The 14,537-nt window shown below is 37.9% G+C and overlaps 2 protein-coding genes across 2 annotated transcripts; one reads left to right on the forward strand and one right to left on the reverse strand.

The window, feature by feature from the left end:
- Window positions 1–843: 843 nt before the first annotated feature.
- On the reverse strand, window positions 844–1,879 carry LOC107711812 (CCAAT/enhancer-binding protein beta-like). Its single transcript, XM_016516859.1, has one exon. It carries the CDS (start codon window positions 1,669–1,671, stop codon window positions 844–846), a length of 828 nt encoding a protein of 275 aa, XP_016372345.1. The 5' UTR covers window positions 1,672–1,879.
- A 3,091-nt stretch (window positions 1,880–4,970) lies between these two features.
- On the forward strand, window positions 4,971–13,981 carry LOC107711858 (transmembrane protein 189-like). The gene is made up of 6 exons (XM_016516917.1): window positions 4,971–5,149; window positions 7,795–7,914; window positions 8,181–8,272; window positions 9,632–9,776; window positions 9,883–10,095; window positions 10,978–13,981. Exons 1-6 carry the CDS (start codon window positions 5,014–5,016, stop codon window positions 11,097–11,099), a joined length of 828 nt encoding a protein of 275 aa, XP_016372403.1. The 5' UTR covers window positions 4,971–5,013; the 3' UTR covers window positions 11,100–13,981.
- Window positions 13,982–14,537: the final 556 nt, after the last annotated feature.

Consider the following 14,537-nt stretch of genomic DNA (forward strand, 5'->3'; position numbering starts at 1 on the left):
AGGTCTTTAGAACATATGAGCTTGTATATTGATAAAACCCACCTCATATTGATCATTCATCATTTCCCTTATCTAAATCCTCATTTTCACTCAAATCAAACCATATCAGCACTTGCACGCCAGTATTTCATGTTCATGTTTAATATTTTGTTTATCTCACCCTGACATGATTTCTGTTGAGCAAACTAAGTGTTTGTGTGTTTTGAGAAGGCTAGAAAGTTCAATGCTTATCTAGCCTTGAACCAGAGTATTTAACGGACCGCTGAACTCTTTGGATTGTGGACCCTGCCTGTGTATTTAAGATAACTGTACCTCTGTACCGTGGTGACTCATGAACACAGATTTCAAAAGATCTTCAAAATTCCAGTCACGAAACAGGAGATTTCTATCAAATAACTGTAAATGATTAATATGTCTTCATGTGCATATGCATAGGCACAGTTTCACATGTATATGCCCTGATGTTTAAAAAGAGCCTGCTAAAGTGAAACCAGGAGTATTCACTGCACAATGGAAACTGAATCTCAGCAGCTGTAGGTTGGGTGTGTGTGTGCTAATATGTTTTTGACAAGCAGTAATAAAATGTGGTCAGACACACAGGATTTCAGTACAGTAAAAATCATTTAATTCAATAAAATAGTATATAGCAGTAGACCAGTTGTACCTTTATCATTTTTATAAGACTACTTCACTGCGTTTCCAATACTGTTACAATGAGTTGCATCATACCTCTGCAGTACAACTCTTCCCATGACAACCACTGCCCCAGATATGGCGAAAGGAATTTAAATAACAGAATATTAAACAGTAGATATCTCACTTTAAAACCCGTACAAAAATACTTTACAGACGAAATACGTGACAGGGTTTCCAGATTACCAGAGCTATACCGAGCACACTGTGGGATATTGCGCAATCCAGGCGCACAGTCCAGAGCTCGAGCACTTTGTGCTGCGTCTCCACGTTGCGTATTTTGGCTTTGTCTCTGCTTTTGCGGACGGCGAGATTGTTCCTCTCGCGCCGCTGTTTGTACTCTTCGCTGTCCTTTTCCAGCCTCTTCTTCCCTTTGCTGCCAGAGGCCATTTTGCCGCCAGACTGAGGAGATCTTCCCTTACCTGGCGGCGCAGGTGTACCTGGCGGGCTAGAGCAGGAGGAGGACGCGGTGGAAATGTTACCCAGGCTTCCGCTAGGAGCGTTCTGGTACTGCAGATACGAGCGCATGTCAAAGCCACCGGAACCATCCATTGGCGGCTCTTCGTGTCGCCAGTTAGTTTTGGCAAAACTGCCCAGAAAGTCCGGGCTGAACACGGCGTCTATGCGCGTCTCCTGGAGCTCCGGATACGCCAGCTGGTTCGAGTCCCGCTCTGTCAGCGAGATGTAGTTCTTATAGTTCTGTAACGCTGCTCTCTTGCTCTTGTTTTCCTCGGAGAGAAACTCGCTGTAGATTCCCAGTGCGCGGAGCCGGCTTTCGTCTTGGCTGGCCAGATGGTACTGGGGCGATTCCAAATAGATGCTGAAGTCTATGGCTTTCTCGTGCTCAGAAATATCATGAAGCTTCGTCATGGAGCCGTTCGTAGGCTGCTTGCAAATGCCGTCGCTGACCGGGCTGCTGCTGGCGTTAGTGCTGTGGAAAGCGAGGTAGTCCCCCTCGTAAAAACCGGCCACTTCCATGGATCTTAACACCCGCCGGATTACGGCAGGACGGAGATCAGGGTTTCGCCTTCCCCTGATAACTACCGACGGCAGCGCAAAACTCACGCGAAAATTCGAGTATCTTCCGTCGGCAGAAGTAACTGGATGACTTTTGTCTAGTTATGTAGGTGATAGGTTGCCTGCCCAGCGCTCGCTGGAGAGATCGAGTAAGTTCCCATGCCTCGGAATGGGGTGTTTATAGAAGTGTGAGAGGGGGCGGCGATTCTCTGTGACGCGTTTTTCTGGTTTTAACCGCAGACACTCAGAACTCAAAACGGGTCTGTGAACACACGAGTGAATAACAATAGAAAATAAACACGCCATAAACAGATACAAATATGCAGAGTTTAGGCTGAGACCTGCTTAACTGTCTACCAAAAGACAGATCAGTTTTGAACTAGCTTAGAATCAGAGTCAGAATGAGATTTATTGGCAAATATGCTTATATATAACACATTTACACAATATACATAAATTAGATAAATAAGTTGAAGTAATTGTATAGTCTATCATTATCCCTTTTTTAAAAGTTATGATAGGGCTATATTGATCTGTATTTATTTTATTCGTTTATTTATGTGCTCTACATAACTCTACAGACATAATTCTACATAACTTTTAAGTAAACTAATAAAATAAGTACAGCTATGTAGAAAATGCATGTTTATCAGGGGAGCTGTCAGTTATACATTGTTGCCATGGGCAATGGTCATTGTCCAGCAATATGTGACCAGTTGACCAGTCAAAGTAAAGTCTTCTGGAGAGCTGTGTAGTAACTAAGCAACAAGGCACCACCAGAGGATGTGCTATATTGTAATTATAGTCAATCGTGAATAGCCGTGAGTATTTACAATATAGCACAACCTCGAGAGCTTTTTTTTTTTTTGTAAATGTTTAGCACATAATAAAAATATTAGGAATTTTAAAGTATTAAAACATTTTCTTAAGCAAATTCATTAAATGTCATTCTTAAAGTTGAATATTTAGTCCTAACACAACACAAATAAGATTTTCTATATGGGCTATGGCAGTGAACATGTCAAAGTTGTTACTATATCACTGAATGCAACATGTCTGGAATGCTGTATTGATCAATCAGTTGCTAGGACCGGAAGTGTCTATTTCATTTAAAGGTCTGTGTTTTCTCTTGGCTTCTATAGGCTACAGGCCTGTCATCCTGCAATATCATCAATTCCACACTTTATATTCACACATTAAAGTTAGTTAATCAGGTTTATTCACATTACTGATTAATATCATTGTCTAATCCTCAGCACCCTCAGTAGTAGGCTAATTTCAATTTCAATTTGATTATCAGTCATGTTCCAGAGGCAGCAGGCGTTGGCTGCTGCAATAAACATATGCGGTTAGTCTGCCATCTGGTGGCTAAATGAAGGATTGCACTACAAGAGCTGCTTAACTGAATTCCATCATTGTCCTCTAGACAGAGCAGTGGTTCCCAACCCTGGTCCTGGAGGCACCCCAACACTGCACATTTTGCATGTTTCCTTTCTCTGACACACCAGTTTCAGGTCTTGGAGTCTCTAATGAGCTGATTATCTGAATCAGGTGTGTTTTATTAAGGAGACATGCAAAACAGTGTTGGGGTGCCTCCAAGGACTAGGGTTGGGAACCACTGCTCTAGAGAAGTGTTTCCCAACCTTTCTCTAGTGGCGGCACCCTTTGGAAATTTTAACAAATTTGTGGCACCCTACAAAATAAATTTTGTCACAATATTTGAATTTCTAACTTCGATATGGTACTTTGAAAAGTATAGATATTTGGTACAGCAGGGAAGAACTGCAGAATATACTGTCATACAGATATTTTTAATATTATAAAAAGAAATGTGTCTATCAATGGTGGCAATCAGCAGGCTAATTTCTAATGAAGAGACCAATTTATATGACAGATTTTAATGTAGGCTTTTATTCATATGTAAACATTGTGAGATAGCTAGTTACAATGGTAATTAAACAAAGTTTTGCTCACTCAGTGTATTTTTGATTTTACAGTTGGGTAATTTTGTTGCAGTAGCACGAGATAGCTTGATTTAAAACTTTGAATTGAATAAAAAATGACAAGGAGACTAAGCAATTAATAATAAAATAAGAACAAATAAAGAAATTACTAATAGCACGATAGGCCTACAAATGAAATAAATTGCTTTTTAGTTTTTCAGGTAGGCTAGGTCTAACACACAGTAGGGCTATTAAGAGTTTTTTTTTAATTTTTTTTACCAATTATCCAAATAATGTTTCATCCTAGAAAGCTATTATCATCAGAGGATTTGGGAAACACTGCTCTAGAGAAGCAGACGGCTTCACTGTCTCTCTCAATATTTCCTTTTCTTATTCAGTTCCTGAACATCCCCCATCTAATGCAACGTCTTGCAAGAACCGACTCATTAAGCTGTCAGCACGTAGTTAAATTCTATACATTTTCACGTGAATTTTATCTCCAATATTGTGTATTATATTATTATTATTATGATTATTTTATGTGTAATTTATCATTATATCATATTTTATTGTAGACATTTTTTGTCTACACATTCCGTTATTTTTATAGAGCACCTGCGACGCAAATCCTACATCAAAACATATCAAATGTCTATATTGTGATTTTGGACTGTCCTTCTTGTCCTTCTTGACTGTAAAATCATACATGAATGCCAAGTCTTAATTTTGACACAGTCTACAGAACTGATGTTCATTTAACTGTACTAAACACTATTTTAAATTATGAACTATATTTAGTAGATTTATTGGCATCTTTTGTGATTGTGAGTGTCACATGGATTGTTTGGACCAAAATAAGAGCGAATAAATTATGACAGTTTTTTTTTTGGAAGAAATATTTTCATTTGAATGAACTAATTACTTCTTTGACTTGAAAAATTCTGTTATTTGTTCCATATAGGCTACATCGTATTTCGCATCTACTCCTTTGACTTGTGAAGTGACATTATACTTAGTTGAGAACTAAAAACACTAAATTTCATTAGATTTTTAAAAACATGAAAATAAATGTTTACACAATGCACAGAAAAATACCACCATCCATACAAACCACAATTTTACCGTCAGTGTACCCTGTACGTGTTTTCTGATTGGTTGCATCCGGGTGGGGCCAGGACATTCTTGCTTTCTGGTTGATCGTCATGTTTGTTATGGGAACGTATTCCAATTGCTGATTGGATGAATGCTACAGAAGGACGAACGCAATTGGTTGAGGGAAGAGACGCGGAAAAGGGCGAACAGAGGCGTGGAGTTCAGGATGCGGAATTAACGCATCTGCTGCGCCCGAACCGGACTGAATATGGCGAGCACCGAGAGCAAAAGCGGGTCTTCGGAAAACTTTCACACACCCGAGACAAGTGGATCGGACCAGCCGGGCGCGAGATGGGGTCCACAGCATGCAGGTGCTCGAGAGCTTGCGGAGTTATACTCGCCAGGTGAGATTTTAAACCGTTTTTTTACGTTTCCCGTCGGCGCCGGTATCCGCCCGCCTCTGCCCACAACGGGGACTGAACGGACTGCCAGCCACGAGTTTCCCCGTGGACAGCCCCGAACAGCACGGTCACGGAGCCGTAGCAGTCGCCTCGTAATCTAAAGTAGTCTGTTTTGAAAGTGCACGTAGCATTCAGTCTGGGGTCTCTGCGGGGGTTAACACGACGCAGTTATTACTGTAGCATAAGGATGGATAGTTTTGTTTATGTGGCAACGAGTTTGAAAGACCTCAGCGCCCCATTAGTGATGCCAGTTATCTGATGAGTGGAACATTATTGTATGTGGCAAATTTGACCAAAATAGGTTATTAATCATACCTTTTTTGCTCATCTATCTCTTATAGTCCCAAGGGACGTAATTCTGTGCCATAAATAGTTGTGGTACTTGTAGCTGTCTGATACTGACAGGGGATAGCTTTGATTTCTTGATTACTACATAGATGAATAATTATGCATGCACTCAGTAATTTTTTTATATAAAAAAACTGTACACATAAAACATGAACGACGTTTAAAAATATAACATTAAAATGACTTGCAGACTAGAAGAAGTTGTCTTTTTCTACATGGAGTGGGTTGCCCCTTCATGGGTGACGCTAATTGCAATGGACTGCTTTACTTAAAATAATTATATTTACTGCATATAGCAGGTTTGTCAAGTGTTTTATGTGATTTGCAAAGCATTAACATAAGTCAAAAGGAATAGTTCACCCAAAAATAAAAAATTCTATTATTTACTCACCCTCCACTTGTTCCGAACCTGTGTGAGTTTCTTTCTTCTATTGAGCACAAAAGATATTTTGAATAATAATGCTAGACAGTTGACGGTAGCCATTGACTTCCATAGTATTTTTTTTTCCATACTACTGAAGTCAATGGCTACTGTCAACTGTTTTGTTACTAACATTATTCAAAATATCTCCTTTTGCGCTCAACAGAAGAAAGAAACCCATACAGGTTTGAAACAACTTGAGGGTAAGTAAATGATGACAGAATTTCCATTTTTGGGTGAACTATCCCTTTAATGTAAACAAAACAAGTAAAGTTAATTTTAAGGTGCATTCAAATTAGCGAAAAAGTCTATTGTCCATTGTCAATACTATAGTGATATATGAACCACAGCTAACACAGAAGTCACTTTTAAACAAAGTAGCTTTCTGTTGGTCAACGCAGTGAATTCGTGACCAGCTTGAACCCATTGCGAAATCCGCATGGGGACATCTCTCATCTTCATGCAACACTTCCAATCGCGTGGATTCCTTTTGAAACCAAAATGTGATGCTAAATGTGACTGCACCTTAACAGCATTGTCAGACCACACTAAAAACAAAACAAAAAGATAACAAACATCCTCGATGTGAAGCGGCTGCAGTTAGTAAACAAACTTAATGCATCCAAGCCAATAGGAATCAGTACAAAGTCCAAAACTGGCTCTATTGAATACTGTATAAGAGGCATTCATATGTAAACTTTTTGAGAGCACCTATAAGGACGGTGTCGGGTTGACTCTTTGTTTTTATCTTAATAGGAATGGCTGATTACACTGTGTTAAAAGATGAATAACAACAAATAATGTATTTTATAGTATTAGCACAACAGGTTCACACAAAACCAAAGCCCACAATAGTTGAATAGTTTGTGCTCAGAAAATCTGAGTGTACCGCGGGAGTAGGAACTCCATCAGTACCAGCAGGGAACAGTGGACGTCATGGGGGCAAATGATTTCTATGAACACAAGGACAGAACAGGAGCGGAAACAAAATGTCACAGTAAGGAGAGCAGTGTGAGGGTGTGGTAACTGTGACAAGTTTGAGTTTGTTGGAGTTGGTGTGGGTGGGGTGCTGCTGCTGTTCAATGTCAAATGAAGCAGGACCGATGTGGGTTTCTGGGTAGCATTAAATTCAGTGCTTCTCTAACTTCACATCAGTGTCCTCTGATAGTCTTGTCCTGTTTACAGTCACTATGGTGATTCAGGGTCAAGGTGTTTTCTGACTCTCAGTATTTCGGTATCAGATTAACTCTGAATGAATCAGACACCTTGGAACAAAGATTCTGTCAAATGTGGTGAATCATGTTCTTTGGTCACTTCAGATATTTTCTGCAAAGTGGTTCTGCACTGAATTCAGGGAATTTGTCCTCGGCACATAATTGTAGCTGTGAAATGAAACAATGTGACATTGAGAGCATTGCTTTCATATAAGCTCATAGCATATCCATCTGTCTCATATTGTCATAAACATTTATTCAAATAATAGATGCTTTCTATACAGTATGATAATGATGCTATATTGGAATATTAGCTGCCAGTATAGTTACTCTCTTTATGTGGCTGTATTGTTGATTTGTATTTAGCCACTTGTTCTCTTGGAAGACCATGGGAGATTTATTTTTCTATAAGAAAATTGGGTTTATTTGGTTGATCTGCAGTAGCCTAATGGTTAAGGGTTGAGGTTGCTAACACACTTCAGTAAAGAATTTATAATAAATTATAAAATCATTTTTATTCAAAGTTAGTGCATTGCTGTTATTTTTGGACCCTGTTGACTAAAGTCTGCCATTTAAAAGGTCTTGACTCTGCCTCTTTCTCACAGGAAAAAGATGTCAGGAATGGATCAGTGTGCTGCTTTGCTTTACCCTCATGGCCTTCAACTTCTGTTTCCTGGTAACATACTTCCACCTGGGACACACCTGGTACATCCTCATGGGCATCGGTTGGTACAACAAACAAACCCACATATACCTGCCAGTGTTTAATAAAGTCGTGGTTAGACACAACAAAGAAGTTACAAAATACAACTTTGAAATTCCTAGAATTCAGGAATGCTAGAATCTGCTAGAAATTTTCTCTGTGTGACAAGCAGCTACCAAAAACTACCTTTTTTATGAGAACTGAAAGACCTTTTGGTTTATAATAGGATTTAGAGATTTAATACTCAGATTGCTGTTTGTGTGTGTATGTTTGTGTGTGTGTGTGTAGTGGCAGGGATCCTGACAGCAGACTTTGCCTCTGGTTTGGTCCACTGGGGTGCTGACACATGGGGTTCAGTGGATCTGCCCATCGTTGGGAAGGTACAGGAGTGAAACACTCTTTTACATGTTATTAAGCGTTGCCAGAGTTATTTAAGGTAAAACATTGAATAAAATAAGACATTTAAAGTTGGCGTGAAATGGAAGTTGCGATAGTCTTTTCTTCCCTATTATGAGGTATATACGAGTGGAACGGCGTCTGTAATGAGAAAAATGTAGGGTGGGACGTGATTTCACCCTCACCCTTTGCCGGGTGTTTGATTGACAGGTGATCGGACCAATCACAAACCAAACAGGAGTGTTAGATTAACGTCAGTGGACTATGGTGTATTGACTTCTTTCCGCGGTTGAGACAACATAACTCTGATGTTCATTCATGTTTATTTCATGCTATAACTAGTAGTAAAGAGGAAGAGATTATCGGTTCACATGACGTTTGAACTGAGGCGATTGCGTTCTCATGCCACACATCATCACGCAGTGAAAAATACATAGAGGAGCAAAGAAAAGATGTCAATACACAATTTTCAAGTTCGACTCTACTGACGTTAATCTACTAAAGGCTGGAATACACTACATGACTTTTAAAATCTGAACAGATTTTTAAAACACTAGGCATCATACACTTACCGACATTGTAAATAGTGACTGGCCATCATACACTACACGACTGAGGATCACACACTACCAGACTTTCAAGTTCTTTCGATCACAACAAACTCATGCAGAAATGTGCGCCTTGTTTCTAGGAGACGTGTGACAAATGAAAACAACATGTTTTCTATAATCGGCTACAAATATCAAACATGTTTGATCTCCTCCGACTGGATGGAATCACAATCTGAAGCTAAAAAATCGGGAGTCTGTGACCATCATACACTACGCGATTTTCTATGAAATCTGTCAACTCAAATCTGCAGACTGGCTCTGACTTTCGGCAACTAGCGTCAACTTCTCCAGACAGTAAATCGGTGGTTCTTATTTAATTAGATCGCATGTCAATCAAACTCCTTCAAAAGGCCTTTCCATTAGACAGTCAGTATAGTCCAACCCCTTTTTCCGAGTTTTATGTCATGAAGAGATGAGATGTCGTTGAGAGGGGGAGGGGAGGTTAATGTTTTTGATTAAATATTATAAGTGCAAATGATAAAAAAAAAAAAACGATGTGCAGGAATAAATCATTTATAATAAATTCTACAACACTGTGTAAAAAAAATTAGAATCGTCATTTTCGATTTCATGGTGACTTTAATATTTGTGTTTGTACGTTAAACATCATTTAAACGTCTTCACGTTAAAGATCTTTTAAAGAAAATATGAATCTCAGGAAAATATTCTCAACTACTAATTTGTACACACATAGTTATTTCTCTTAAAAAATGAGCTTCTCCTCCATCCCAGGCCTTCATTCGTCCGTTTCGAGAACACCACATCGATCCAACAGCAATAACGAGGCATGATTTCATTGAGACAAATGGTGATAACTGTATGTTGACTATCATCCCTCTGGCGAACATGACCGCAAACTTCTTGATGCTCTCACCAGGTAAAATGTCAGATATATTATCTGTCCATCGGAGAGACAAATGATGAACCAAATTCATTTCTGACTCAGTGTCTCATATCGTGCTGTTCTCTTTCTTTGTCTTCAGCTGAGATCTATCGGAACTACCCCTGGTACTGTTACGTCTTTGCTTTAGCCATTTTTGTTACATTGACAAATCAGATTCACAAGTGGTCGCACACATATTTTGGGCTTCCACGCTGGGTGACGTTTCTTCAGGGCTGTCACATCATTTTACCACGGAAACACCACAGAGTTCACCATGTTTCACCTCATGAAACCTACTTCTGCATTACCACAGGTACATGCACACACACACAATACGCACGTTTGTGCTCATATCCTCCTCGCTTAATCACACTTTCTGTGGCAGTATATATCAGCGCTTTTTTATCATCTGTTTTATGTACACTATTGTTCAGAAGTTTGGGGTCAGTAAGATTTTTTGAAAGAAGTCTCATGTTCACCAAGGCTGCATTTATTTGATCAAAAATACAGTAAAAACAGTAATACTGTAAAATATTATTACAACTTAAAACATGTTTCCTATTATATTTTAAAATGTAATTTATGCCTGTGATAGCAAAGCATCATTTTCAGCAGCCATTACTCTAGTCTTCAGTGTCACATGATTCTTGATTTTTCATCATTCAAATCATTCTGATATGCTGATTTGGTGCCTAAGAAACATTTCTTATAATTATCAGTGTTAAAAAAACAGTTGTGCTGCTTAATATTATTGTGGAAATCATGGTACAGTTTTTAATAGAAAGCTCAAAAGAACAGCGTTTATTTGAAATAGATTTTTAATTTTTTTGGAACAATGTAAAAGTCTTTTCTGTCACATCCTTGCGGAACAAAAATATTAATTTCTTTCAAAATAAATAAATAATGATAATAATAATTTAAAAACATCTTACTAACCCCAAAGTTTTGAACAGCGGTGTATGTGTAAGATATGTACACTTTACATGTATTCAGAGTGTAAGAAAACTTAATTTTTTACTTGATGGTTACACCCCACAACATTTTCAGATCCATTAAATTTAAACATTTTTTGAACATGTATGTTAATCTAGATTTTTAATTTTCTTCATAATGGAAACTCAATTATATATTTATAATCAATTTATGTCAATTATACTGTTATATGTAATTGACCCAAATGTCTTTGTATGTGCAGGCTGGTTGAACTATCCTCTAGAAAAACTGGGATTCTGGAGAAACCTGGAAGATCTGATCCAGAGCCTGACAGGAGAGAAACCCAGATCAGATGACCTCAGATGGGCCCAGAAATCCAAGTAATCGTCCTCTGCCACCAACCCACCTCAGACCTGCTTTTAGGAGAACAGTCTTTCTCTATTTGTCCTCCCTCAGACAGAACAAGAGGAATGGCAAGATATCAAAGCTCAAATTAGAAAGCCATCAATTCTTCAAAACAGTTAAGAGAAAGGGGGTCGACAGAGTGATTGAAAGCAATATCCCACCTGCTCACTCTAAAGATCCAAACATCTAAATCCTTGTTGAAAACTTGAGACTTCTGTGAAATGTTTAAAACTCTTTAAAGTGCAAAAAAAATAAGCAAATGTAAAATTCCAATACTTGAACAAAGTGGGCTCTTTTCTGGACACCTTCTCATCCTTCAACTGCTCAAAGCTTGTTTCTGAGGGACTAGCCTATGCTCTTGGGTTTGACCTTTGGGACTGATATCTCTTGCTCTCACCCTTCTCTTGTTTGGGGATAAAGTGCAGTAAACTCAAGGCATTTTGGCTCTTTGACACAGAGGGCTGAAAACATGTGTCTTCATCTGTTGCTTGTGTCTGAACGGACAGAGCAGCATCATATGCAGTCTTACTTCAGTACGCCTTAAAAGACCAATCACAAGAAACTTGCTTTGCTTGGCCTAATCCTTACACTTCATTCATCTTTTCATAATTAATACTTTCTTTTGAAACGCATTTGCAAATTCAGAGGTGCTGGAAGCAGTCAGCTCTTGACCAAGTATATTAGAAGTATTTCCACATAGGTTAATATTTAGGTGTAGGGGTTTCAGTGTGAATAAGCCATGAGATCTACATTGGTGTCCTCGCTGCTCAACACTGTGATAACAAAACCCATTAGACACTCAGAAAAGGCCTTATATGTATCCATTTTTATTTTGTATTAACTTCATTGTAGGGTAGGTTGATGCGAGCTTGACCAGCTGACTGACACAAACGAACACTTTCACTCCATCACTTGAGTTTTGGGTTTGCGTACATTGTTACTTAACAGTTTAATGTTCAATTTAACGCTAGCATGTTAAATCACACAGCTCGTAGTTCTTATTTAATAATAATATGAGATGTTAAAGGCAATTAGAGCATGATGAAAATGACAGAATCAACATCTAGCTGTCTAGTGACTTACAACTACTACTAACTGCTTATTTAATGAGCGTCATGCACATTTTCTTTTATAAAGCTGCAATGACAATGGATTAGAAAAAAATTATTTACTTGACTTTATATTTAAATACAGCACTAGTCATATTTTTAATTATTAGAAATGTTACAAAATCTTTCACTAATAGGAAAAAAAGAGCTTTGCTTTGCTTTGCTTTAAAAAGTGTTGCTATTCAAGCAATGTCGTTTAGGCAGTGTTTATCGTGTGTGTGGTTACCATTGTAACAGTCGTCTTAAAAGAGTGAGGAAATGGAAGAAGAAATGAACAATATTTTATATCAAATGTTACATAATTGTGATCATTTTTGTTGTGCCATTTTTTTTACTTTTATTTTTCTGAATCGGTTTAATTATTTTTCTAACAGAATAATAACTGTTACACCCTGTTTGCACAGATGATTATCAGTGAAAATATTTCTGATCTTCAGCCCTTCAAAACTCAAAAAACTGTAAATGTCAACCTAATCAAGTCATAGCTTATAGGTTTTATGCTTGTGTTAATATTCATGCCAAAACCTTGTTACTGTCAGCAGCAATGTGGCAGTTGTTGTGTTTCAATAGGTCAGTATGGTGATAGTACATGTTTAGATAGGTCAGCTCTACAGAAGGTCAGAGAATGTGTTTTAGAGTGCAAATTAATTTGTCCGGAGTTGTAAAACTGTTACAATGGAGTCAGCCAGAACTGTAAAAAAGCATATATGAGGTGTTTTGAGCTGATTCATGTGTTACATCTTATTTTCCTCCTTTTCTGAATTCAGGAAGATTTGTTTAGTGGAATATTGTGGTATTTTTGACAGTCGACTAATATATATTTCTATGCTGATACAAGATGCCAAACTTATTTTTGCTCCGCTAATAGATCTGTTGTGGTGTGTTCGATCGGTGCACCACTCCAGTGGTGATTTTCACTGTACAGGGAACTGGAGCTTAAACCAATTTGATTTAGTAAAATGTTACATTTGTCATCGAACTCCACTTGTATTGTTGGTTTCCATTACGTTTTTATTATGACATTTTCTCCTACATTCTACATTGCACAGTGTGGACTATCATATCATATTACATAGCTCTAATTTTTTTTCTTATTCTTTTTGTTGTTGTTGAATATACTGATCGTGAAGGACTCCACCAGCTGTAACATTTCTAAGCTTATTTCCTATTGATAAATGGTGGATGAGGTGCAGCCTGTGATCGTGATGTGGGGATGCAGGGAAGATTGGGCTTTTGTCTGGTTAAGCTTGTTGTTCTGCAGGGCTAATTATTATATAAACCCACAAAAATGTAGGATTTTGCTTAAGAAATGTTACTAATTTGGTGTGCAGTGTGTAAAGGAGATTGATATTGTGCTAACTAAGTGATTGTATTATCAAACTTGCAAAATTAGAGTGTTAAAAAAAATTTTTTTAGGCTCCTTGCTTTCCATGCACTGTGCAGCAGTATGTGGCTGTGAGGAGATTGAACCAATCACATTGTACTTGCTCAAAAATATTGTATTTTCCTTTAGATAACAAAGCAAAGCCAATCCCTTATTCACAGAGGTCATTTGATTGATGACATTTGGCATTCACACTTGTTACTGAATGTTTGTTCTTACTGATTTATCGGGAGAAGCCAATTGATTTTGCAATTCACCACAAAGTCTCACATTCAGTAAATTTTTGTAGGTCGGCTACTTGTTGAAAACGGAAAATAACACCTTAATGCCTTTTTGTTGTTTTGTGTTTTGTAAACTTTTGTCATTAAGTTCATATTTATAATAAAATTAATAAAGAACTGGAAAGACGTGTTGCCTGATTTGTGTTTTTTATGCCGTTCATGTTAATTCTTGAGTGAGCTACACATACACAGGGCTGGGGGGACAACATGTTCAAGGGATTTTAGCAAATATTATACCAGGACATTTCCATTCAACTTTGACTTGCCCCTCAAAGCTAAATGTTTGCATCCAACAACCCACTCATGTTTTGGGTAATAATCATTGTAAGTTGATTTATTAGAACGATGCCATTTATTTGGAAAACTGTGAACTCATGTGACACATTCCTTTTGTTCTTTTTCTTTGAACTTTCACCTTCATTCCAAAGTTCAATCTCTCACTCGCACACACACACACACACACACACACACACACCTGTTACAATCCTTGTTATGAATTAACATTGTTACTGAACCAAAAGAGAAATAAATAGAGGTGGTTAACACCAGAACAGATTGCAACACTTCACAATGATACATGAAACATTGTTATCAGATTACTTATAATAGATTTAGATTTATACAAATGTGACCCTGGACCACA

Source organism: Sinocyclocheilus rhinocerous, unplaced genomic scaffold (assembly GCF_001515625.1).
Source record: "Sinocyclocheilus rhinocerous isolate Xijiao unplaced genomic scaffold, SAMN03320098_v1.1 scaffold988, whole genome shotgun sequence".
Classification (NCBI taxonomy): domain Eukaryota; kingdom Metazoa; phylum Chordata; class Actinopteri; order Cypriniformes; family Cyprinidae; genus Sinocyclocheilus; species Sinocyclocheilus rhinocerous.

Excerpts from the sequence above, each read along its gene's own strand:
- LOC107711812 (XM_016516859.1), bottom strand. The coding sequence starts at position 1,671 with ATGGAAGTGGCCGGTTTTTACGAGGGGGACTACCTCGCTTTCCACAGC.
- LOC107711858 (XM_016516917.1), top strand. The coding sequence starts at position 5,014 with ATGGCGAGCACCGAGAGCAAAAGCGGGTCTTCGGAAAACTTTCACACA. Across the intron at positions 5,150-7,794 it reads TGCGGAGTTATACTCGCCAG|GAAAAAGATGTCAGGAATGG; the intron begins GTGAGATTTTAA and ends TCTTTCTCACAG. Across the intron at positions 10,096-10,977 it reads CTACTTCTGCATTACCACAG|GCTGGTTGAACTATCCTCTA; the intron begins GTACATGCACAC and ends TTGTATGTGCAG.